Source organism: Eucyclogobius newberryi, unplaced genomic scaffold (assembly GCF_026437365.1).
Source record: "Eucyclogobius newberryi isolate DKJ021-1_F unplaced genomic scaffold, fEucNew1.0.hap1 SCAF_10, whole genome shotgun sequence".
NCBI classification, from domain to species: Eukaryota; Metazoa; Chordata; class Actinopteri; order Gobiiformes; family Gobiidae; genus Eucyclogobius; species Eucyclogobius newberryi.
In genome coordinates this window covers 26,136,562-26,163,953 of record NW_027315724.1, presented here as the reverse complement: position 1 = coordinate 26,163,953, position 27,392 = coordinate 26,136,562, and the positions used below count along the sequence as shown (strand labels likewise).

Sequence of the window (27,392 nt, the reverse complement as noted above, 5' to 3'; positions counted from 1 at the left end):
ACTAACGTTTCCCTTTGTCCAACTTCAGGGCCACTTCTCCACCTGTGCGTTCAACGTCATCCCATGTCCAAATCGCTGCTCTGTGAAGCTGACCCGGCGCGACCTGCCCGACCACCTGCAGCACGACTGTCCCAAGCGCAAAGTCAAGTGCGAGTTCTGTGGCAGCGAGTTCACCGGCGAGGCCTACGAGGTAAACATGTTTTGCCTGTGTTTTCCCTCCTCGACAGGAGCGCGTAAAGTACCTGGGTGACAGTACATCATTTCCATGTCTTTATAAAGAGCTTCTTTGAGCAGCAGTGGAACATGTGTCAAATGTGCTGGCAGACAGCCTTTACACTTCATGTTTTTCACTGGAGAAACTAAAGTACTGCCTCATAACACCTCGGCCAGTTCAGCTCCTCCAGTGTTTACATGGGCTCCTGTTTACACAGAGTCAGGGCAAAATCCTCATTTTTGGCTCTCAACACTGGAAACACACACTCACGACTAGCACAGTGATGCAAACAAGCAAATGTATCGTCAAAGACATGTTTATGGAGAAGTTTGCATCAGTAATACGCTAATGCTACTATAAATTGTTTTATCAAATTTGCCTTCTATGTTTGTTTTATATATAGAGAAAGAGCGACATTATAAATGTAATATTTTAAATAGGACTCTTTAATAGGACAAGGGTGTTTTGTGCATTATTCACGAAATGCATTAAGCTCTAATGGAGTGTTTTTGTTTTCTCCAGAACCATCAGGGAGTGTGTCCCCAGGAGAGCGTTTACTGTGAGAACAAATGTGGGGCGAGGATGATGCGGCGCCTTCTGTCCCAGCACAGCCTGGCCGAGTGTCCCAAACGCACACAGCCCTGCAAGTACTGCGGCAAAGAGTTCGTCTTTGACACAATCCAGGTTTGTTACGCTTTATCTCCTCAAATGCCTGTTTTCTAAGTGCTTTAATTGTCACACCTCAAATCAAATCTGAAATATGTGCCAGGCTGGTAAACATGACCAAAAAAAAAAACAATAAATCAATTGCAATTTATTATAAGTCTATACTTTCCTGTCAATCACTGCAATTACAATTTGATTTGGGATGTATCTTTTGATTTGAGGGTAGGATTCAGTTCTAAGTTAACTTTTCTATCTTTTTGTAGTCAATTAAAATGTTTTTATTTTCTCTTCATATAATAAAATTAAAATGGCTTTCAAAATAAATCACCGGAACATAAACAACACAGGCTAACTAATTGCCTTTTTAACACAAAACTTTGCCTCCAAAACTCTGACCGCTGCTCCTATACACATGCTTTTATTTATTTTATCAAATCAAGTCATTGGCAATTAGAAATGACTCATCTGATCTCAATTAAAATGTGAGCAGCCTTAGTGCCTGAGAAGTACCTGTCAGAAGTTAGAACAAAGCTCTCATTGACGTAAAAGCAGAATGTGGTTTTGTCAAGAACAGGATCTATTAATAAAGCCTCTGATGTATTTTTAGAATTGTTATTTAAAGGGCGCTTTGTCTGTGCGTAACCTTTTCATCTCGCTCCTGCCACTGTTTTTCTGCCATGTTTGCCTGTCACATTAACGCCGTGTCTTGATGCTCCTTGACAGAATCACCAGTACCACTGCCCTCGGTTCCCCGTGCAGTGTCCGAACCAGTGTGGCACCCCAAACATCGCCCGGGAGGATCTGGCCAATCACGTCAAGGACAACTGCGGCAGCGCACTGGTCCTTTGCCCTTTTAAAGACGCTGGCTGTAAACATCGGGTAAGATGCGCCATTATATCTTCCTTATTAAGTGCTTTTTTTAATACACGACATTACAGCAAGAGAAATGCGTTATACAAGGACTAAACTACGTCTAAAGCATCAGGACTAAACCAGGTCCATAGGAATGAATCTTCTGCTGCAATATTTATAGCTCGTCTGCCTGTAAGCTCTATTTTAATGAGCTTGTATGTTTGCGTCGTGTGTCGGCCTATTTCTGAATCTGACGTCAATTTGGAGAGGAAAAAAAAAAAAAGAGTGTGAGCAGATGAGTTTCTTACCCTGTGCTGTCGGCTGCACACATTCACAGATGTTCTGGCAGGAAGCAACTCTCATCTTTTAGCATAGAGAAGTCGCTATTAAATATAGCCATTTGAACATGCCAGCTCCTCAAATATACAGTAGTAAGTCTGAGAAGTCGGGCGCAATCTGAGACGGTCGAATGGTCAGACGATGTAGTTACTGCAGTTGCTTTATTATGATTATTTATTGTAATTTTGCAGCAAATTACCTGCTTGAATTGATCCCAATCAATATAAATAATAATAATAAATAAATAAATCAGTTAGTTATCTCAGGACAGGCTTTAAATGATCTGTAATAAAACTGTGTTGCGTAATGTAATCAGCATGAATTCACGCAGTCCCTTCCCCCTTTTTGCAGTGCCCTAAACTGGCGATCGGCCGGCACCTTGAGGACACCACCAAGTCCCACCTGACCATGATGTGTAACCTGGTGGGACGGCAGCGGCAGGAGATCCTGGAGCTGCGGCGGGAGATGGAGGAGCTGTCCGTGAGCCACGACGGCGTCCTGATCTGGAAACTCAACGACTATTCTCGAAAACTCCAAGAGGCGAAGATGAGGAGCAACCACGAGTTCTTCAGCCCACCTTTTTACACCCATCGCTATGGCTACAAGCTGCAGGTTTCGGCATTCCTGAACGGGAACGGCAGCGGCGAGGGCTCCCACCTTTCCGTGTACATCAGAGTTCTACCGGGAGAGTACGACAGCCTCCTGGAGTGGCCCTTCTCCTACAAAGTGACTTTCTCGATCATGGACCAGAGCGACCCGTCGTTATCCAAACCGCAGCACATCACTGAAACGTTCAACCCCGACCCCAACTGGAAAAACTTCCAAAAGCCGAGCAGCAATCGCAACTCCATGGACGAGAGCACCCTGGGGTTCGGATACCCCAAGTTCATCTCCCACGAGGAGATCAAGAAGCGAAACTACGTCCGGGACAACTGCATCTTCATCAAGGCGTCGATAGAGATTCCCCAGAAAATAATGGGCTGAGAATCGACGGTTGTTCTGTGCATGGAAGAGAGACTTGACCTTTGAACTACGACCTTTCAGACTCTTTGATCCTTTAGACTGCCCTTTTTTCGGAGCTCGGAGCAAAAGGCTGGCAAAGGACCTTGAGGTATATGACAGAAGAGAAAGTGTTTGGTCTTTGCAAATACCATCACGCTCAACTGTTTTCTTTTTGTTTTATCTTTGTTGACTTCTATCACAGTCTACAATGAAAAACGCCTTGGAAATCAACCAGTGCCTAGAAAGTTTATCTTAAGTTATGCTACTTCATTTCTATATTCTGCAGTACTAACGTTGAAAGATTTATAACAAAAAAAAAGGTGTGTTGGCTTGTGCTTTTAAAGGACAACTCAAGCCCAGCGGCCTTTTGTTTACATGCTCATAATACTGTAATAATCCTTTAAAGCGCATTGGACTTTGAGTCTAGCTGTGAAACAAGCGCAGCTCCACCATATTCATAAACATCTTTTGGACCTGCTAAAATGAAAAAAAAAGAAAAAAAAAGCTGATACTACCATCTGGTTCCATAATGGCCAATACAGGCAAATGCAGTGAGACAGTGGCTGGATTTTCTTTTTGAGGGAAAAGCCATGCCTTTTTATAGTGAGGATGTGAGGAAAATGCGCAGGACAGTTGTTCAAAAACCTGCATGCTTCATTATTCTGTCACCTGGACCACATTTTTGTACTGTACCCTGTATTCTTGAAATCAGAATTCATAACTGTTTTTTCCTCACTTGGGTCATGTTCTAAAGAGAAACCTTTTTTTATGTTGTTTGTTTTATATCAATGTTTATAACCTTGAATCCAATTTTGAGTACTTTTTTCTGAACTTTGCTTTGATTTTGTGGATGGTGCAAAGCAGGCGCTACAGAGGAGATCCCGAGGACTCGAGCCCTGTCACACACCTGGACTAAAAGGACTATATTCTCTGAGATGTGAATACAAATGTACAAAACAGAAGCACATTCTGTCTTTTCTCCTACATGAAAACGACTCCTGATTTCTTGTCATGATACCAGCTGATATTTTACAGTGATTTAAAAAGTGCAAAGAGTAAAAAAGGTTTTGTAAGATGCCGTATTTTTAAAAATGCTTAGCTGTTTTATACCAACATGTTTTTGTTTTGTTGAGATTCGGGTTGGGGATTTTCAAAACCCTTTAGTCTCTCGTCTGTGCGGTTCCAACCTCACATATGGTATTCTTTCTGTATTATTTCCTCTGAAAAGTATTTATTTTAAGGAGCCATCTTGTGAGATTTGAACAGATGGCAATAATGTTTTAATATGTTGATTGAGGAGTGCTTGTCAGTTTCTTAACTGAAATAAAGTACCATATATTATGTTTGATTGTTTGTGCATCTTTATTACACCAAGTCAAATGTCTTTCATAATTTAAATAGTAAAATCACTATTATATTGATTTCATCCGGATGAGCACCACATCTTAAAACTTAACTAAAAGATCAAAATTTGAATCACTGAGGAATTATGAGAAGTTTAGTTTATTAGCAATTTCCAGTATGAAAATATAGGCAAAGCTTTAATTCACAGTCAATTAACAATTAAAGCTGATTTTCTGTTTTAAATGTTGACTTTCTGTAGTGATCTCAGGCAAAGTCAAGACTTAGAGAAATAATCTTAAACACTTCATTGGCTCCATGCAATATTTAAGAACTCCTCCAGGTTTCCCATACTAAATCTGACCATCTGACACACGCATTAGTAAGTATTTACTGAAGTTCGTCCAGGGTAATTGTGTCTGTTCTGTGCGTTTTCTTGCTGGAGTCTGACAGAAGCGAAGAAGCAGAACTGTCAGAGAAAGACCGCACTTTGAAGCCAGGCCAGCAGTTCGCCTTAGCTCGTGATTTGCATGTTCAATTGAGAAAGATTTAGGGTGCAGGAAAATGTGCTTTTAACGTCAAAGTAAAAGAGAACGAAAGAAAGGATGACAGTCCTGTTTTCTGTTCAAGGTGCTCAATTTGATGTTAAAGAAATATTGTTTTCATACAATTTTTATCTAAAAATGAGAGAACTCAATCAAAGTCATTATAAAAAAGAGCATTATCAATTAAATAAAAGTTGAAATATTGTACCTGAAGGATTTTAGGTAGAGAATATTTATAGATTAAGTGTATTATTGGTGAAAATGATAAATTGTTTATTATTTTGTCATTTTGATTTAATTATGCCACTGTCTTTGTTATAAAAAGACATTTTGTTAACCATGTTTTAGAATCTGAATAGTCCAGATAACAATTGTGATGATCAAAATATGACTATGATTATTTGTCAAAGCCTTAATGCTCATATTCATTTTTATTTATGAAATAGCAAAAGAGAAAGAAGAGCAAAAGAAGAAGAATGCATTACATTTGCATGCACGCTATGTCAAAATTAGGACTAAACTGAGACTATACCAGAGCTAAACCTTTACAAAAACAGTCTATATTTGGCTTTTGTGGCCTTTTCTTTCTGCCATCTTTGTTCTATGGAAACTAGGGGTCAGAGGCTCACATCTGCCAGAGCAATCCATCTGTCTAGGGTTATTGATTGAATATATTGATTTAGCATTGATTTCCTCCAGGTTTTACACCGGATGTCCCTCCTTGCACTCACACCAGGCTTGGGACTGGACCAACACAACGACTTTAATGGTTAGTGAACAGTGAACAACATTGGTTAAATTGTGAGGTTCGATATACGGTATGTTGGGGTATTTTGTAAGCCTATGTTTAAATTTTCGTGGTCAGAGAATGGAAATCTAAAGACAAAGAAACAATGCAAAATCTGTAGAGATTGGTTATGGGCAATAAAAAAAGAAAATACTATTGGCTTGACGCATTTGAAAGGGACTGGCCATTACCCATGATTAGCAGTTCCCTCCCTTGGCCCTAATTGAACTGAAATAGTAAAATGTGGACAGTGTAACAATCATATACTCTCTCCCACATAAGGCTCGAGTTTGGCCTCAGGTCCGAGTCAAGTCCAAGTCAAGTCCAAGTTCTCTGCTTTGAGTTTCATGTCATTTATAAGTGTTTATATAAAATAACCAAATACAGCTCATTATTTTGCTATATATATGTTTTTTGTAAATGGTCCCTTTAAAACTGAATTCCTCGTCACAAAGTGAGGGACATGTTCCAGTTCGAAGAAGGAAAAAAACAGTCTGCGACATGTTTTTTTTAGACGTAATCTCTAGTCAATTACACGTCATTGATCTTCAAGTCCGAGTCAAGTCTCAAGTCATAATCCATTTTATCAAGTCAAATCTCAAGTAATGAAAATAGTGACTCAAGTCTGATTCGACTCTGACTTTAGTATAGCCCCCGGGCTCATTCCATATTAAAAGCTCAAGCCAATGTCTGAAGCCTCAAAGTTTCCTGGCTCTGGGCGTATACAGTGTTGCACTGCTGTGGGCCAATTCAGTAAAAAATAGTAACAACTAATTATACGTTAGCGGTTCTGGCTCTTTCCCGTGAAGAGCAGAGTCACGTGCAGCTCACAGCGCTGCACTTTGGCTGCGCTCTCTTTGGTATGACCCCAACCTCCTGGACAATGATTTACAGGTCACTCTTGTTTGGATACACAACTATGTGCCTGGTCAAAGGACATAGGCAAAGTCAGTGAGTCAAGAAAGGAGGAGGAGGAAGGAGAGGGGGAGGACTATAGGACGAGTGGGACCCAGCCCATAATACAAGGCTTTCCTCACATAAAAAATATCACATCAAAGGCTCATTGCGGTTTGTAATATGGTGCCATGCTGTCGTCCCTCGTGCACAATTCTGCTTCGGTGGCAACAGGGCCAGCGTGGGGCAGTGGTGTGTCCGACAGATGGGGGAAACTGGCAGTAAACATTTTATAAAGTATGTCTCTGGGGTTTTTCCACAAGAACTGGGTGGTCCCCTGAAAACGATAATGTTTTTGTCATAGTATTTTAAAGGTGCGTGTAATGTTGGTTGTCTTTTATTGACCAGTGACTGTTTCAGGGTTGGAATTTGAGTCTGAATTACATTGAACTGAACTTTTCTAGTCCACCAGCTGCTTTTTTGCTACTGCTTTGCATATTTTATAACAGTATTATTAACATTATTGCTCAAAAATGATTTGAAAACGATGCATTCTTACTGTGAATGGGCTCGTTTCTCCACATATCTGACCTGTGGCTTGGCTTAGTGGTGTTACCGGTTTGTTTCCATGGAGATAGATAATGTCATATGGTGGAACATTCATTGTTATTCTCCTGCTGACCCTATATCTGACAATTCTTCCTGTCTAGCTGCATTGAGACCTTTATTAGTGATTCTATTGATATGTCATTTTAACTGCTCAATTGTTTCTCATGGATAAGTAAAGTTATATTGAGTGATTTATTGATTCCAGACAAAGCCATAACATCTCCACGGATACAAGCAGGTGGGATACACTCTACCAGAAAAGTTACAGGGCATCTGGCATTAAATAAACACAGGTAATGATTTGATGAAGATTTAGTTTGTTGTATTATTGGTACAGTTTCTTAAGCAATTTTGAAGAATGTGCCGTGCGCTGAATTGAACATGAGCTCATAAAACACAAACAATGAGTTGATGTTTGACTAAGGAAGAGTCTTACTTATTCACTTTGGGCAACAAAAGACTCGTCCACACCCAAACCTCATACTCTGCGACCCATTTACAGTCCAAGGGCTTGTACTGCACCCAGTAAATATTGTGACATTTTCCTTTGTAGATTCAAGTCAATGCAGCAGCTGCTGGCAACGCAATGTAGCCTCTTACATGACAACCATAACAGACATCGTAGTGAATATGGTTTGTAGATTTCTAAAATTATCAAAATAACATTGTGTGATATTGCGCACGTCTTAACTCTGGTGACGATGTGGCAAAGATAGACCTATACAAGCATGTTGCAAACAATACTGCGACATAAAATCAACTCAGGCAATGGGTTTTCAAAGGCGTATGATGTATGCAATAATCCGATGGTTCTCAAACCAGGTCTACAATAGGAAAATTACTCAAAAAGAGGACAAAAAATATGGATAAAACACTTTCTAATAAAAAAAAAAAAACACTAGAACTAAAGAGATGTCGGCGTACCACCATAAGGAACACAGCAGTTTAAGAAACACTGCAATCATTCATTATAATTGATGATTTTGTATTTGTATCTCTACAGAGAGTTTTCGGGGAAAGGTATCCAGTTTAGCCACCTTAAAAATACATTTTGGAACATACCGGTACCTTACACCGTCCATATAATGTTGCCTTACTGACTAACTCAAGCTTCACTAGTTGGGATAAGGTGGACCTCCTTCTTCCAATACAACGCCACAGATGAACGACTCATTCGATAAAAAAGCAGAAAACACCTCATTTATCTATTGATTTATGCTTTTGCTCAGATGCAGGCTGTGATTGATAGTTTTCATCTCTTTTTAAAGCGGGCAACAAAGCAAGGAGCCGCAGCGGTTGAGGGGTCAAAGGTCGGCTCCTCAGTGGCTCCTTGCCTGAGCGATGCAGCTGGGTGTGGATCAATGGTCGACCTGCTATGAACTGGTATGAACACAATATAGTGATAGTAGCCCGCAGGGGGAACAGCTGGAGGTATCTGCTCCCCCAAGCCGTGACAAATGTCTCATTGATCAGGAACAAACCAGGAAGAAACAGTATCTGACTGAGAGGACTGTCAGATGATTCAGCGCTGGCATATCTGGCAACACATGCACACAGGGCTATAAGAAATTGTAGCTTAAAGTGCATATGACACAAAAAAACATAGTGAACGTGCCTATTTTAAGTTTTGACAAACTGCCACACAAATCGCACGATGTCATATACACTTTAATGTGTAAAATACAAAAAAAAGTTGATATTGTCGATTGGGGTTTTGTTGTTTACCTGGGGGACCATGTTCTCGACCTCCAATGTTGATGCAGCAGCTCGAAGTCCTATTCCCTTTTGGGACTCCTGAGGCAGCGTGTATCTTTGTACAGGCACAGTCAGGGGTCAGAGGGTGTCCGGTTTGGGGACCACAGGATCTCATCTCTGCTGTTTCCAGATGATGTTGTCCTGATGGCTTCATCAAACCAGGACCTGCATCATGCACTGAGACGGTTTACAGCCGAGTGTGAAGCGGATGTATGAGGATCAGCACCTCCAAATCAGAGGCCACGGTCACACGGGAGGAACTCAGAGTAGAGCTGCTGCTCCTTCACAGGGAGAGATGCCAGTTGGATGCCACCTGGACGCTACCCTGGGGAAGTGTTCTGGACATGTCCCACCATGAAGAGGCCCCCGGGGAAGATCCAAGAGGCTGGAGACGCTGTCTCTCGGCTGGGAACCCCTCGAGATCCCCCCAGAGGAGCTGGAGGAAGTGTGTGGAAAGGGAATTCTCCTTCTCTCTGCACAGGCTGTGGCACCTGTGACCCGGTACAGGATTAAGTGGATGAAAAAAAATTTATGGATTGATATTTTCCATGTTTACTATTTATTCATTTATGAGTAAATTAGTTGAGGGGACTTTTTTCAAGAAATTTACATCCTCATTTTCTAAATTGGCTGAAGGTAACATTTGTCTAAACAATGTGTCTTTTCTTATCTTTGCGTGTATGATTAGTACATGGCCAATTGAGCAATTTATCCATTTAAAGATCCATCCTGTAAACTTCAAAGACAAAATCATAATTTAAGATGATTGATTTTTAGATATGGGATTTGACTTGTCTTGCACATGTAGCAAATTTAGTGTTTCCTTATTTTCTTATCTGCAGGGCCGATATTCGATTTGCAAAACCATGTCATTTGTCACTCTAGAAGTTTCCATCTACACCCAAAAGAGTCACACTCATCATAAAATCAAGCCATAAACCTTTAGGACTGAAATGAGATATCTTTCAAACAATTAAAGTGAATTTTATGAGAACACATATCAAGCGCTCAAAAGGGACACTTTTAGGGTGTCTTACTGCACGTCTGGTGGGGACTGTTAACTCTGTGATATTGTTCCCATCAAATTTAATGAGCAAATTATGAGAATTTACCCCTGAATTAACGCCACCACAATTAGCCAGATAAAACGAGATGTTACTCCAAGGTCCTTTTACAATGTTGGTTGGTGCTTGAGGATGCAAAGCTCTTTGGCAGATCCTCTTAACCCTTGCCTTTGGCTTGTAAGTAATGGTTTTCTGAGGTTTCGGCTCCGCTTCCATAATCTGACGCCATGTTAAGAGGCTACATGGCATAGATACAGTACACGAGCGTGGAAAAAGACTTTAAGTGGAAACTGTCTGATCTTTTGACCTATTTATTACATCAATTTCATGCGGCTCAATACGCTTAACCTTGCTACAACGGAGTGCAGCTATAGTAAATGAGAATAAGTTTCGATGGATAATATAACATTGTAGGTGTGAAAACCCTTGTATCTTGAACTGGAAATAATCTCAACGAAGAACTAATCGGATTAACGCTCCAAAATTAATCCCAGCAACACGATAAAACATTGTGGCCATTTAGACACAGAGACACGCGAAACACTGCAATCTCTTGTTGAGTCCCTGCCAGTGTCACTTTAAATACACCAAGTTTATACTTTTTGGGAGAAATACCCACAATCAGCCATGTCTTAAGATAGCATAGGGCAGAAGCTAATTTTAGGGTATGTCTGTTGTATTCACAGCGTACAATTATATGTTATTGCAGTTGTGTATTTCTTTTCTATCCTTTTTGTGTTTCTATGTGTCAAATCAAAACATAATCCAGAAAGAGAATAGAAGACTACCGGTATTCATTTATTACCAATACATTTACAGGTGACTACGTCTGTACAGTTGAGAAGAAGTTAATACTGATACGGACAATAGGCCGACAGTCAAAAAGTTCTTATGAGGAAAAACAAAAAGTGCCAATTCCTGTGTATGTATTTGTTGTTAAAAAGACAATTCTGCAGATATTCAGTCTATGTACAGTAATAGAGTGCAGCACTTGTGGAGTAACGCCCTGCAGTGGCAATGTCACACTCCTGTCAGGCTCAGTTTAATCCTATTACAACCACTTTCATCATCACCAAGATATCTAGATTAAATTTCCTGTGTCAACAGCGATTATGGTGTGAGGGCAAGGGGATTGCTTGAGCGTCAGGAAGGCCAGATGCAACTGGAAGTGATCAGTGATAGTTTAGTAATGGATTACACTGGCCTGGTTACAGCATAAACTATTACTGAAGGTGATTGAGCTGCCATTTTACACATCATGTCTCATGTCTGTTCAGAAAAATACAGAACTAAGACAAAAGGGATGTTGTGGGTGACATTATCCCATATAAGTCTCTCGGAGTAGTATGGGGAGTCAACGTTTGAGAGTTGAAGATGACTGGATGTGCTACAGATGTGTGTTTGCTGAGGCGCGGTCAGGGAAGGGTTACTCAAATAAGTGTGGTTTGTCTTACGCCCCTCTGCACCACCCACACTTGTCTTAAGGCTGTTCCCACATCAGTGCTGAGGCTCAGATATCACTGCTGTTCCCCCACAGGACTCTGTGGGGGACCTCACTGTAGAAACGCCCTGCTCCTGCTTGGAGATAACCTCCTCATGTGTGATCACTCCTGTCCCGTCTGCAGAGGGACATTATCATACGCACAGAGACCACAGACACCCCCCTTTGTTGCATTAGAGGTTACCTCATCCAATCTGAGTTCCTGTTATTTGGCCGTCTGATGGAGACAGAGAGGACGCTCTGGAGGTAGACTGAAGCCGTTGCCAGGGTGAATGTGTTCAGTTCCTTCTAGCCGCTCTCTGATTGGCCAGATCTGTGGCTGAGGGGTGGAAATTCTGCCAATTGGAAACAATTGATGTTTTGTTGCCGGGCCAAGCTGCCCTGACACAAGGCTGACATTTATTGGCAACCAGGTTACTCAGACTTAGAAAGGTGCTTTAAATCACGTTTACTCAATGTGTTCTTAATTTAAATGTACAAAATTAATTTCGTATAAAATAATAAGTGCACATGTTTACAATCGAGTTTATCAGAAAGGTAAACAACAATTATGCTAGTGGTTAAAATAATGACAGGTCTCTGAATCAAAAAGCATTTAATTTATTTTACTGGTCTGTATTGAAAGTGTTGAGAACAATGGCATTAAAATAATAGATAATGGTAGTATATAAATTCACATTTCCGTAAAACAAACAGGCCCATAAAATGAGACCAAATTGATTCATGTGTATTCAATACATGTATTAAAATGTGAAATTGTATTAAATTTTAAGAAAAGGATTAAAATGGCTTCTGTATGAATGATTAAATCGAGTGGTTTATATCAAAGATAGCGACTATAAATGGATGATTATCTTTATTGTACTCTATGATATTTGATTCGTTCTGCCTCATTACAGCAGGGCAGGACTGACTCTCACAGACGAACAGTTGGACGAGGCTCCTTCTGATTTCACACTGTCTGACGCTGTGGGACGTTTGAGAACTTTCAACAATGAGCTCAGTCTTCTCCTTTGAGTATTCTTATATTTTATTGCCTCTTCATCATAACACAATGCAGGCCTGGAAACTTCTACCACACTTTTATTTCCTCCTCCCACTCTGACAAGTTCAAAAAGGCCCTCTGGATGTGAACATTAGCACAATGTTGTCTGCTTTCTCATTTTGTGGATGATGATAAAAGCAGACGTTATAAAGCTTTCTTGCACACATCAAAGCTTTGGTGAATCTACATAGTGCATATTTAATTCACTTTTTATTGACCAGAGGAGCAGGCCTGTATCCCAGTGACCGTTCAGCGGGTTAAATATGTGTCTGTGTGTGAACAATGTCAGACATGAGCTAATGCATGAAGGCAGCGTGCTCCTCGTTAGCTGTGCATCTTAAACAGACACTAATTGTCAGCTGCACGTGAGTAATTGAATTGGATCAATCTCTCAGACCATGATGACCATCGTCAGGGCAGCTAATTACAAAGGTAGAGCACCTAAATAAAATGAATATTGCCTAAAGTAATTAAAAAGCTTTTGTGCTTAAGGCGCTAAGACTTATATGTGTCAAATGTGCAATTATTTAAAAACTATATTGTAAATCTATTTAAGTTAAACAAACATTTTAAATAATTTGAAAGTGAGGGGAACAAAGGAAATATGACCAAATACAATTTTAACACATTGTTGCACACAAAAATCTACTAAACTAGTCTTTGTATAAGACACAGAGTCTCAAGGTCCAGACCAGACTTCATGAATGTGATTGAACAAAAAACTTAAATGTCAATTTTTTGAATTAATTGATTTATTGATGGAGACTAAGCACGCAGAGGGATGTGGGGAGTAAAAAGGGGGCACAAAGGTCATGTTTGTATTCTCTGCAGCTTTTTCTCTCTCATCCTTTTGCAGAAAATGAGCACATCTGGATCTAAAATGGCGAGGGCCAAATGTGGCGCCAGCCAATCTCTGGGCCAACACCACAAATCCATGACACAAGCTTACACTCTATATGTTTATGTAGATATTTTACCCAGAATGCAGCACAGTGGCACCAGTCGACAACTGCCCCCACACTCATCGAGCTTATAGTAGATTTACATACTGGGGCTACCAACATTCCTCTGTCAATAAAGCCACAATTCTTGGGTTTTCCTTGCCTTCACCACAGCATTTTATCTGGCTACTATAAAATGGCTTTAACCCATCTTCTGGATGTAGCTCTGATTTATCATAACCTGGGACCAACACAAAGAGAACATCATCTTTTGATTGTGACTTATACGTTTCACTCATTTGAATAGTTTGCCCATTTTATTGTAGACAATTTTAAAAGATTGAACCCATTTGTGCTTCATTTTGCACAAATGGGTCCAGGCTTGGGATTGGTACAAAGATAATGCCCCTTTGATCCTCTTGGTAACTTACACATGCAGAATAGAAACGTTTTTACAGTTTTGAAGTTCTCCCAAAAATCTTCTTAAATTAATCCATAGAATTCATAATTTTATGCAGATATGGCTCCTTCTTCATGGAGACAGGCGGGAGTCTTTTTCGCACATTTTAAATCCGCTCTTCCACATGTGGAACTTCATCCAGTCTGCCTGGCCCTGATTATAGCTGTGGGATGGAAGATGCTCAGAGAGGAATCTGCGGTGCATTTTTGGGGGGTTATGCAATTTAAAACCATTGTCCTGATTGGCTGACTCAAAGTTCAGTGTTATAGTTGTAATTATTGTCATTAAAAAAATAGCAGGCTTCAGCTTCTTAACTTTACATTTTCTGTGCAACTGAAAGTCATCTGTCTCCATCTGTTTTACACCAGGTATCAAAAAACCCTGTCCATTTAAGGTTTGAGCTATAGAACAAAAACATGCAATTTTTAAAAACAATACAATGAGGTAAAAGCTCTGTACAATAAACCACATTCCCATATTCTCAATAGGGAAGGTGTGACTTCCCTTATGTAAAATAGAATCAACTGCACGTCAAAATATTTCAGAGACCCCAAAAACACATAGAACTGGGCTTCAATCTAATGGTTCCAAGATGTTTGCCAGCTGTTTGAGAAAAAACAGAAAGGACGGCGGTTAAAGGGAAGAACGTCACCACAGCAGTAAAATAATGCATTCTTTAAATTCAAATATGAGCCACCCCCTCACACTTATGCAATGAGCTTCAAAAATCCTTCAAATATAGGGCCACTTTGTTGGACTGCGGGGAAAATGTAAAGCTGTTGATGAAATAAAAACAACTTCATGAAGTTTCAGGAACATTTAAGTGGATTCATCCTAAGCACAATGAGTTATACGATGCGTTCTAGCTCTTCCATTTGCCGCTTAATGAGTGGGTGCACAATGCTGCAGGTTAGAGTTTCACTATTGATTTCTGCATCTATTGTGTTAAACAGGTGGAGACAATACACAGCATCATATTTCACCTCCACTGCGCACGGGGACGAGATATTTTAAGGGCAACGATTACAAGGTTACGATTGAAAACTACAGTGGTTAAAATATCTAGTGTGTTTAAGTGATGGCCTTTAGGGTGCACTGAGCAGGTTTTGGGGAGGGGGTAATGAAGATGAACAATACGGTAATAGACAGGTCATGTTGTATGAAAGGCCCACAGGGGAGTCTTTCATCAGGGATGGGGCAGTTAGTCGCGAGGTGTCGGGTTGCACTCACATGGAGCGGATTAGCCGTATGTGGCACTTTACTGGGGCAGGGACCACCACACCCTGAGACCGAGCATTGGCAGGAGGTCTGACCCTGTTTGCTCAATAAACACAAGCTACATTTTAAAGGCTTGTTATTGCAGGATGGCGGACATTTAGTGCAGCTGAAGCTAACGCAGGAATGTGGATGGTTATTTGAGCGTTCAGAAGAAAAGATTAGATCATGTTTAAGTCAAACATTTAAGGGTTTATTGTTAGTGCCGTTAATATCGAAATCAGTGCATTTCCTGTACAAGCACAGTTTTAGAAAGGGACTGGAACCCAAAGGTACAATATAAAACACTATTTAGGTGGAAAATAGGATAATTTAGGGTTGTGGGGAGAATACTTATATCTGGAATTGCAACAAAACCTAAAACATCTTCTTTACCTTATATAGCCAGGTAAAGGAGATATTTGTTGGTAAAGTTATGACGGTAAAGATGCACAAAGTAGTTTTGGCCAATTGTTCAGGCCAGGATGTAACAGACTTTAGACTAGAAAAATAGACTAGAAAAAATTGACAGCAGTACAAAAAAACGTGCTGTATCAGGTTTAATGTGGTTTATTGGACCTAATTTCACTAAAAATATAATGTTTAACATCAAAGACTTTGTTAAATAGTATGTCATCATTTCATGTCATCAAATGATATCTTATATTGCACAACCCCTAGTTTAGTTGCCTGCAATTTGACCCTTTAACCCCTACTGATCTGACAAAATATAAAATTCTAATGGGGAATAAATTCCAGGCTAAAGTTTCAAATTTCTCTAGAAACTCAAAAGCCATTTAAACAGGCAATATTATTATCTAGATTCATATTACTCCCTTACGCTTATGGACTTTTTCTTTATTTATTCCATTTTCTTCTCCATCTTATAAAAGAAAACTCTTAAGCTGCTTGATATGTTGTACATAAAAAATAAAGCCGTAACCGATTCTGGGAAGCATCAGGGTCAGTTTTTACTCCAAACCCACAAGTAAAAAAATTACCCTAAAATAAAATGAATAATGAATAGGATTTTTAAATGGATTCCGCCACAAAAAAATTGTTTTAAGGATTTGTAATAAAGCATCTTTGCTTTATTACAAGTCCCAAAGCATAAGTTAATGTCTCTAGAAAATTAAAAAGAATAAATATGCACAGCACAAAAGTTGTTATCTTTAAAACCCTTTATCTCACACTGCAGAGTACGATTCACACATTCCTTTAGCATTGAAACATCCTTTAATGAGTGAAGAACTTCAAATATTAAACCGGCACATGACTGCGACTGCTCATGGACTCTCTGTTGACTCTCTAGTGGACACTAGTGACACACCGCACTTACAGCCGTTTACTGGGAGCTTGTCAGCGAGCTTTCTCCTCTCTGAAAAACTTTGGCCTGTTTCCCAGGGCCTGACCACAAAGGAGCTGAAACTGCTGCGCTCAGTCATTGTCACCAGTGTCTGCAATAAAATTAGATACAACAAAACCCAAGTGAAACTGCAATTAGGTCTGTGTGTGTAAGAGGGTAGAGCATACTGCATGGCCTAAAGGTCCAAATATACTTGGTATATGGACATAGTGAGCATGACACATGCATAATAGTAGTTTAATTGTACAATGAGGTTCTGAAAAACATCAATATTTAAAAACTCCTTTAACTAAACTTGTTGAGCCTTCTTGCTGAATGGTCGCAAAATATTATTACACATGTAATCAATACCTCCATAACCTCAATAACATCAGTTGCATTGTGATACAGACCTAAAATTGTATCTTCCAGGCCTTATTAAAAGTGACAGTATCAAAGCTAAAATGCACCATCTGAATGAGTCACGCTCTGTGGCCCTTTGTCTCAATATGTAACCATTTCTAGGAAACCCCTGGTAGTTTAAAATGTAGATTCTGAAATTATTATCACTTGTATCCTGTCAGTTTGTATATGGGTATACATTTTTGCCAATTCTAATCGAATGCTCTTCATTTAGAGTAACAGTAAATCTGTACAGCATCAGCTGTACATGTCTGGTTGGTTTTAGCACTGCAGCTGTAACTCGACTCCACTCAGAGGAGAAACACGTTGTAAATACATGTCACTACTGCCACTCCATATGAACGTCAGCAGAGACGTCTCACGCTCCTTCACGTTTGTCTCTGATTTAAAATGAACACACTGACAGGATATACATGTGATGGCATCTATAATTACTGACAGCGTAGGCCTGTCACTGATGTACAGATACTCAGATGACAAAGAAGATGGGAATAGTTTGAAATCACAGTGTGTTTTGTCTCAAGTGGTGACTCATTTGTGCATTTCAAGTAAGCGTTGTTTGAGAGATCTAAAGATGGAATAATGTTTAAGCAGGAAGTGAGTTGAGCAATTTCTGAATAGGTTTCATAATTATTGTATCATTTACAGGGACATTTAAGACAGATTGTGTATTATCATGAAGTTCTTCAAAACACTGAAGTGATTTGTCATACTCTGTTAAAACACTAATATCCAATATAGCACAAATATGAAACTATTAATATGTACTACAAGGTTGAGAGGTAGGTTGTAACGTTGTAAACAATTGATAATGCGTAGGACTTTTTAAAAGTAAATGCTTCATGTGAGCACTTACGAGGAAGAGGGGCACACATTGTAAATAGTGGAGAAAAATGGACAAGAATGCGATAAAGTATAATTGTACAGATGGGTAGTACTCAAAGCCTGACCTTTTGACCCTGACTGCATCTTAATACTCATTAAAAGGGCTTTCCCAAAAGCCTCTTTCCTAATGTGTTTATAGCAAAGGGATAAAGGTAGCTCTAGGAAACGAGCATACGTCAGAACCACTCCTAGATCTTACACACTTGAAGCAGGACTGTATTGATTTACTGAAGGGATGTATTTCAGTCCGTGGAGATTTATAGCTCGCAGTGCACATAGATATCTGCTTCTCTCCGAATCCTACCGCTCTGACTCTGTGGGTCATAATCTGCAGGTGAAATATTGAACAGAGTTTTGGGAGATAAAGCCCATGTCAATCCTAATCCCTTGGCCGTATTTTTAAATCTACTTCTTTTCTAGTAATTCATACAGTTTAAAAATGTGATCATATTTCATAATACAGATGTGACATTTTTATTTTATTAGACACACTAAATCAATTACATTAACATTACACTGCACAGGATTATGTAATATGGCAATGAAGTGTTCTTAATACTGTACAATAACCCTTTAGACTAGAAGATGCTTTTTGTTTGTTAGCAATGCAAATACTGTTATCGCCAACAATAAATAATATCTAGATTAGTTCAAATGACTTGATTGAACAATTTACGACTCCAGAAAATTTGAGTCCTGACCAAGCACAAAGATCTGTAGAGCGTGCCTTAACCTTAGTCTAAATGTATCATCCCTGTAGTGATTTATAAACACCAATGTTGATTCCTTATTATATTGTAGTCTCATTTTGAACACAATGAAATAACCATTAGAATATTTTTAGATGAGATTGCAAGTCCTGTAAAAAAGAGGCCACCAGTGTTTGTTTCAAATCAGTTCATCTCAAGGCCTCATTTCTAAGACAAAAGAGAAGTGAGCTACTTTGCATCTCATCTTAGTATTTTTAACCAGTGCACTTCCTTGGGTTGTAACATTAGTTTCACAAGCACCATCAGCACTTCTTCTCATTAACTTAAATTATACCTCAGCACTTTTCTGCCACACACTAACTTTAGATCCTGCTTTGTTCAGTGGAGGAGACACACATGGCATTTGGAAGATGTTGGTCGTTACGTCCCTGGTTGCACCCGAGACCTTGTTTGTACAAGCTCCACTGATCACTGAGAGGCAAGAGAGGAGACACTAAAGACACTCCAAACAGTGAGACGTCTGTCAACACTGAGGAGCTAATGCGTCAGGGTCACCAGATCTGTCTGTAACATGTCTGTGACAAAAAAATTCCCTATAATAAAGGACCAAGTTACAACTCATCCTCCTCAACGTGACACACTTGATCTATGGGGGAAAGATAATAGGATATGCACAGTAGAGCCAAAAACATCAAGAAAAAGTGAGTATTGTACAAACATGTGAAACAAATAACTTAAATAGAAAAAGTACTAGTATGGCAACATTATTTATATGTGCACGATGTAACCTTCTCCAGGGAGACAACCAGGCGTCGCCAGCAGGTGGTAGGTTATAGTCCAATGAGGTTCATTTGGTCTTCTGAGCATTTATTTTTGCTTTATATATATTTATAATATATTTGCATTATTAAACAGGACAGCTTTAGCGTGAAATGGGGATGAGAGAGAAGGAGGACATGTAGTCAATTGACGGAGCTGGGATTCAAACTCACGACACTGCGGCTGGTTGCACATGGAGCCTGGCATATGTGCTGCCACTTTATCCACTCAACCACTGGGCAGCAACTGATCATTTATTTCTACGTTTTTTCAGACCAGAGTTTATTTGTTTACCTGACAGTTTCGACTGCTCACTTTCCTAACATCTCCATGGAGACAAGCAAGTACCGTAGCAGAACTCCCACCAGAAAATTTACAAGTAAAATAAAAACAGAACAAGTTTTATATTACTTTATATTTTTGCTATTGCTTGCTTGAGCGAATAGTCCCATAGAGCCTGTAATTGTGCCAGGGCAGATAAGGCTGTTGACAGAACCACGGCACCCAGAAGGTCGTAGGGGAAGTTCTTTGGTCCATACAGGAAGCTTGTAAACTGAGCCACTTCTCAAAACAGGAAGGGAGTGATGGACTGGCTCGAAGAAAAGTTTGATCATCACTCGCACACATGGCAGAGTCACTAGAAAGACGTTAAGATGTAGCAATGCAGGAAAGAGCCCAGCCTGGAGTGATATAAGGTTACAGGGTCAAAACAAAGGCATCCAGAGTTTGGGATTACATGTGGGTTTGTGCATGGAGGAAATAGTATATCAACAGAGGAAGTCATGTACAACACTCTTTCTCAGACTTTCTCACACACAAGATGATACTTGAGAAAATAATTTGATAAATGATAGACGGAACAAACAGTAATCCCGACTAATCCAAGGACCAAGGATTATAATAACAGGGATTATCATACAATGTAACGCTGAGTAGGTAAAACAACCGACTATCGCAGCCGAACCCAAAACTAAAACTATACAAATAAACTATAAAACCACGACTAATGAAACATTTTGCTCAAAGGTGCACTATGTAACTTTTATATGGCATTAACCTTATTTATCTCCATGGAGACAAGCAGCTGGCTCCATAAAGCCAAGTTACAGGTCATGTCTATGGAAAGGTGAGCCTGCTTGAGTGAGAAATCAGTTTTTCCATTTTTGATATTTATATTAGATATTTATTGCCATACTGTGGAACATTATAGGCGAAGAGCATAGTAGGTAGGTAGCGGAACCACTAAAATAATACTGCGTCTTCAAATCTGAACCAGAGTTAGAGTTCGGTAAAGAAACTGGCTGTAAATTCAACATCAGATTTGCAGACAAGCTCGGTACACACATTTGAGACCCCCTGCTGGGCTGAATTGTTACTGTGTGTTTGCTTGTCTGGGTGGTCTCAGGGTCATGACTCGCTGCAGCAAAGACAGGTGAGGCCACATTTCCTTGTCTTTGTGCATCTGCTGCAAACAGTCGTCCTTAAACTGTGTCCACACTGCGAGACCGGAAATGTTCACACCCGACACCGTCTGAGATTTAGGCTATAATTAACCCACTATAAGGTTTACTTTGGAGATGCTGTATCAAACTGATCTGAAATACGCTTTATTGATCTCTTTGGATGATCAAACTGCTTAAAAGAAAAGCCCAAATTGTGCTTCAACTACATCTGAAAACACAATTATAATATATATAAATAAATGTTCAATGAAGAAATGGGTTTTAATATTTAATTGCACGATTGTATTGCGCATAATAGTTTTGTAGCCTTATTTTACTTTAATGTTGTATTATTAATATTATTTAAATAGTAATTTGTCTTCATATTGTCATTTCTTTTGTTATTTCCCCATTGTGGGACAAAAAAAGGTTATCTTATCTTATCTCATCTTAGATATGTATTGGTATAAATTCTGATTTACCAATGATATTATCATTGGTAAACCAGAATTTATAAATGAACAGTATCAAAAAGGCGGTTGCCTCATAAATCTCTGCTCAATGTATGCTCAATAACTGTAAAGTGTACACATACTTATAGTCCTCAGTACAAATTGACATACTGTATTGTTTGACAGTTTTTCAAAGCATTCGGGGCGAGACACGGTGGGCTTTTTGCGGAAGCTGCCCGTGTAGATTTTTGACTTACTGTCGCAAAAGAGTTCAAAGGTCACGCTCATTCCTTTTCTCACTCTCTGTGGATGGCGTCACATTGCCTGGATGCAAAAATAGTTGACTTACTTTCTTTTTCCACCACAGCTGAACTTCAAAAATAGTGTTCGACACATAACTGAGACAGTAACATTTGTCTTGATTGCCGTTGCTGACCGGCTATTGTTAAAGCAATACATCAGGGAGGGTTTGTCCACTAAAACTGTCCATGACACATTAATAAGTGCAGTGGAGGCAGATGACCAGGAGCGAGTGTGACGGAGTAAAGACACGCCTGAACACTCACGCTCCACTCAGCATCCTGGCCCCGGAAGATAAGGCACAGTGGTACATTTGTGAGGCTGCAGCACACACCACACTCCAGCAGCAGCAGCAGCAAACTCTCTCAATGTGCCCAACCACTACTGCAAATATATATCAGTATAAATAACTTAAACATAATGATGACTATGATTAAGATAAGATAAGATATGCCTTTATTGTCCACACATGGGGAAATGTTGGTGTTACAACGCAGTAGATAAAGGGGGAAAGGACAGATAACTTATAGAAGAACTCTTATGAACAAAAACAAAAAATCTCATTAACAAAAACCCCTGTAAACAGGTCCTCTCATATCTTAATAGGGAATGGAGGCTAAGAAAATAAAATAAAGATAAAATAATAAAAAATAGCTGGCACAAGACAAATAATACTAATAATAATGGTAAAGTAAACAATCTTATTTACATCAGTTGTATGCACATGAATGACATTAATTGCGTGTGAGTATGACAGTAATTGCATATGAATATGACGGTATTGCACATGGTTAAATCAGTATTGCACATGGTTAAATCAGTATTGCACGTGTTCAGGGCTAGCAGTGTTTGTTATAGTCTGACAGCAGCAGAAAGGAAAGACCTGCGAAACCTTTCCTTCACACAGCGAGGGTGGATCAGTATTAGTATTATTTTGTCCTATGTTATCTTTTTTTTTTTCTTCTTTATTCTCTATTAAGAATATGAGAGGTTCTGTACATAGGAGTTTTGTTTATAAGAGTTCTTTTTTATTAAGAGTGTTATCTGTTCCTTTCTTCTTTATCTACTTGTGTTGCAGCACCAAAATTTCCCCACGTGTGGACAAATAAAGGCATATCTTATCTTATCTTAACTCAAGTCAAATTTTCATATTGATTTGAAAAGGCAGGCGCAATGCAGCACACAATTATACATCTTTGGGATATAGTTTTTTGATCATTTATGCTCTGTGATTGCTTCAGACGAACATCTACATCTTGAAAGGGTTATAATTGTAGGTAAATTGTTCAAAAAGCATGTTATGACCGTACTTTACTGTCATTGTTCTATCTCACTAGACCTGAGTTATGTGTCTTGTGAGTAAATACATTATTATGGCAGGGTTCTGTCAATCACCAACAGCCTTAGGCCAAACACGAAGTCGCCCCCATCTCCCACAACACTGCAGCATGTAACCTTTCAAACCAGGTTTAACCAGAATGCAGAAACTCACTCTCACAACTGAGAACTATGTGACAAGTCCAGGTCTAAAAAAAAAGGCTGACCCAATTATATATATATGCTATTAGTCAATTTACACAATAAAGAAAGACTTAAGGAAAACAACAACGCACTCTTTAGATTCCTTTCCGTGTGGTTTTATAAATCAAGACCAAAATCCCTTAATCAGCAGAAATACAGAGTCCATGTGAGTGACTCTGTTGCATCAGCCAAAACTGGAAAAATGTCTCTAACATGCAAAGAGTGCACGTGCCAGGGGCGTCGTTATGAGCCCACAGACACAATCTGACTGGAACATGTGGTTTAGATCTGATCACGTGCAACGGCGAGGCCAGTTCAATGATCATTCACTGCACTGGAGCGATGAGAAACATATTGCAGTTCAAACTCAAGGGCCTGGTTTCAGTCAAGTCCTTTCTCGTGGGAGCCCTGTTCCCAAGCCAGCAAACAATGGCGCTGTATTCATTCAGTTTCACAAACATTGGTGAGAATCCCAAACAGGTTTTAGTGCTAAATGACATAGTGTGAGGGCTGATGTGGTGACTGACAAGGGGAAAGTCATTTGTCTAGTAGACTGTGTTATTACAATTACAATTATTATTACAATTATTACAAGTGTTATATGAAGATAACACTGACTTAGATGCACGTGCTTATTCTTAACACTCACGGTTTTAAAGGAAAGCTGAATGCACTGACAAACAACAGTCATGACAAAACATTTAACTGAATTATATAGTAAAGATTAGAGTATAAAGTAAAATAATGGTACAAGATTACACAAAATAGAGCATTTTTAGTGAACTCATTCCATCAGCACAGTCACATTTAGAGTATACAACTAGCAGCCACTACAATGCATTTCATTACACAGAAAAGCATTTTATTTATTTTATTGTTACGTTTATACTGGAAACAATACAGGTAGTATACTGCATTTCTGTTTTTATTTATTGTAAAATTATGGTGCTCATATTTACCTTTATTCCAAATATTTCCTTTGTTTTACTACTTGATATAATACGTTCTCACTTTCCACGCTTGATAGATAACTTGTTGATAACTGCGGACTCAGTAACGACCTTCCACCTTTGGAGACAAAACTTGTACTCCCTGTGAACAGCTGGCTAATCCTGCGCAGTGATCCCACAGAGAGGCCGCACAGTGGACACCAGGCTGCTCAGGGGGCGGAAATGTGTGCTGTGTGTTAGAAAGTGGCATGTCAGATTCTTGCCCTGGTGTGACTCACGACAGCTATGGGCTCCAGCCATGTGTCTCTGTGTCCACTGTGTAACAACACGTTCACTTTCTGAGCAGGTGACAACTAAGAATACTTGTCTGCGTACCACGGAAAGGAGAATATTGTGATGACATGACACATATTCGCACCTACAAAACAGTGAGGGGGGCCTGTCCAATGTCCACGAGAACTACTCTTCCCACTGTTAAGGGCTAAACATGCTCTAGATACAACAACTTTCTGCATTGTCCCTTGCCTGTTATTTCTGTCTATTCTCACAAATGCCAGCACAGATAATGCACTTGGTCATTCTTGTTGGAGATTAGGCCGAGGGGAATATTTTGTTAGGGATAGAGGAGGGCTGAATGAGAGCTGGGAGCCAGGCTAAAGCCAGAGGCGCGCAGTGGCACCCGGGGCGACGCAGGGACGGTCACAGGGCTGATTGTCCTTGACACTGTTGTCGGAGAGCTGCTGGTCCGTAAGAGGCTTGAGGAAATACAGAGATATTCACACGGGCAGAACACTTTCAATCGCAGTTTGAGGCTGTGTAGATGGACCACAACAGAGTCTGCAACCAAACATTACATTTTCTGTTGTCAATGCTTATACTGTATGTTGGACCGCGAAGCCATGCTCTTTACCCCTCCCAATTTTCTCCATTACTGCAGTAAATTATATGCCAGCATAATCTGCGCACCACTCTACATTTACCCAGGCTTAGGATAATTAAAACACTGGCTTTTGACCACATGTGATGTATAAAGACAGTACAGATTATAGAAAAGGAGTAACTCACTCTATAATTATGTCGTAAATGCTTGCTTGAGACCTACTGACAGGTCTTTAAAACAACTTGCGACTGAATCAGCACAGCACAGTGTCCCCTTTAGGACATAAGTGTAAGACGAACCTTTGTGGAATTCATAGTCGGCTGTAAAGTCCCAAAGACACACTGAAGAGTGGAGGTACTTTGTGTGGGAAAGAGTTGAGTTCCACATCCAGTTGGTGACCTCCATGACCTTTAGTGGCTTCATGGCTTCACCTTGGCCATGGGAAGATGTCCACTGTCAAAATACTGCAAAGAGATTCACATATCAAGCAAAAATAAACTGGTGATAAATCAAATGAGTCATCTGTTTGGATTAATTTATGCACAGTGATGGTTGGCCGATGTTGAAGGAAATAAGGTCACGCGGGGTGAGCGATGTTTATAGACAACACAATGTGGTACTGTCATGCTCATTTCTGGATAGTGTCAAGTAGTACAAATCCTGAGCCATTTTTAAACTCGCACAAAACCAAGATGAGAGCAAACAGGAAAATGAAGTCAGGCAGCTGCTCACACAATGAGAAAAATGTATCTTGTCTAGTGTTTCATCAGCTCATATTATGAAAACATAGCTCTGACCTGAGTCACTAGGATCCATGTGAGCGTCTATGAAGATAGTATCAGTGTAGGGTGTACACTTCTCAGTCAGGTGTTTGGTTTCCACTTTAAAGAACTTGGAAAGACACACAAAAGAGGCAGGTTTATAGCCGAAACTATAAGAGGAGCGCTCAGTCAAACACGCTCTACAGAGGATTAGCATAATAAAACCATGCTCTCACACACCGACAACAATGTTGAGTTACTACCGTGTAATGTAATGTGTAATATTGAATACAATGTTATGCAGAAAGATGCTGAAGATATGCTATTGTGAACTTCAAATGAATGAGCTAAAGTGTAAAAGCTGTATACTAACTGCACGTGTTGAGTCGCTCAACAAGAGCAAGACCCATTACTGACAATATGTATAAAAATTTCAAAGAAAATCTTTAAATCGTAACTTTTTTATGTATTATTTTTAGTAAAAAGGGTTGTTTGCACGCTGAGTATTATAATTGATGCACTTTTCAACTATTTAATGTTATATAACTTATATTAGTTGCAAATGGTTGAGGAATAAAAAAATAAATCATGAAAAATGTTGATGTTGTGAAATATTTAGGCACGAGTCCAACACCTTTATTGCGTTAGGAAATAAATCAAAATGTAGTGCTATCAGGATGAACAAACTTAAGTCCCACTCACCATCTGAACAGAATACACCCTACACTTTAAGTGTCTTCTAATGTTTCTTTTGTTTCGTGAAAAGTAAGTGTTGCCCATTTTGCTCCTCCAAAGTCTTCATCTTATTTAGGGGCATTTCCACGACAGGTTTGTTTGTGAGCTTCTGAGGAGTGTGCCAGATGCCTTCCTTTTCAGAGGCCCTTGTATTCAAATCACAGCAGCTGGGAAGTGCAATTGTAAGAGGTGAAGTAATGGTCCAAATCTGTGGAGTTTTTCAAGTTGGGGCGGGGGATATAATGTGGCACACATTTTTTTTTAAGGACTCTTGTGTTTGTAAGCCACTAACTGGGCTCGTGGACTTGGGGTGTCTTTCAGGCCTGATGCTGTGAAGCTGAACGTGTGAATAAAGGCAGAGAGGCTGAGTGGGCGGGGGTGGCATGTGGCTGGAGCGACAGCAGGTTGTCTTTCTACAGGCGCTGATGCTGCAGCAGGGGCCGAAGTAGGGAGGCACACATGTCACTTGTGAGTCTGACATTATTCTCTTTGTCTCAGTGTGAATAATCTATTCTGCCCACATTCACTGCCAAGACGTGATTTTCTACAGTATGCTTCAACATATGCTGACCATGGCATTTCAGATGGACATGCGATGTTAGAGGGCTTTTGCGTTTTGAATGGAGAACAATCTCAAAGAATTGAATGATTCAGCATTATTCAAATGTTTGTTTTTTATAATCAGAACAAAAAAAAAGTTCACAAAAAACATCTCAAACTGGAGAGGCATTTTATTCATCTCAATGGGTCAAAGCAAACCCATTTTTTTCCTCAAATGTGCGTAGGTTAAGCAGCAAAAAGAAAGAAAGAAAGAAAGTTGTTCAGCTATAGCAAAATGCGCCTGCAAAAGTTTGGCCTGTACATCACGTTTGGGGTACACTTACGTATTGATATTCCCAT

General features: G+C 39.7%; 1 protein-coding gene across 1 annotated transcript in view; it reads left to right on the top strand.

The window, feature by feature from the left end:
- The window catches only part of traf4a (tnf receptor-associated factor 4a), a 31,692-nt gene extending 27,276 nt beyond the window's left edge, over positions 1–4,416 (top strand). Inside the window, exons 4-7 of the mRNA XM_072464411.1 lie at positions 29–190; positions 737–898; positions 1,604–1,759; positions 2,423–4,416. Coding sequence (XP_072320512.1) covers positions 29–190; positions 737–898; positions 1,604–1,759; positions 2,423–3,055 — 1,113 coding nt within the window. The 3' untranslated portion in view covers positions 3,056–4,416. The remainder of the gene's footprint in view (positions 1–28; positions 191–736; positions 899–1,603; positions 1,760–2,422) is intronic.
- The last annotated feature ends 22,976 nt before the right edge of the window (positions 4,417–27,392 follow it).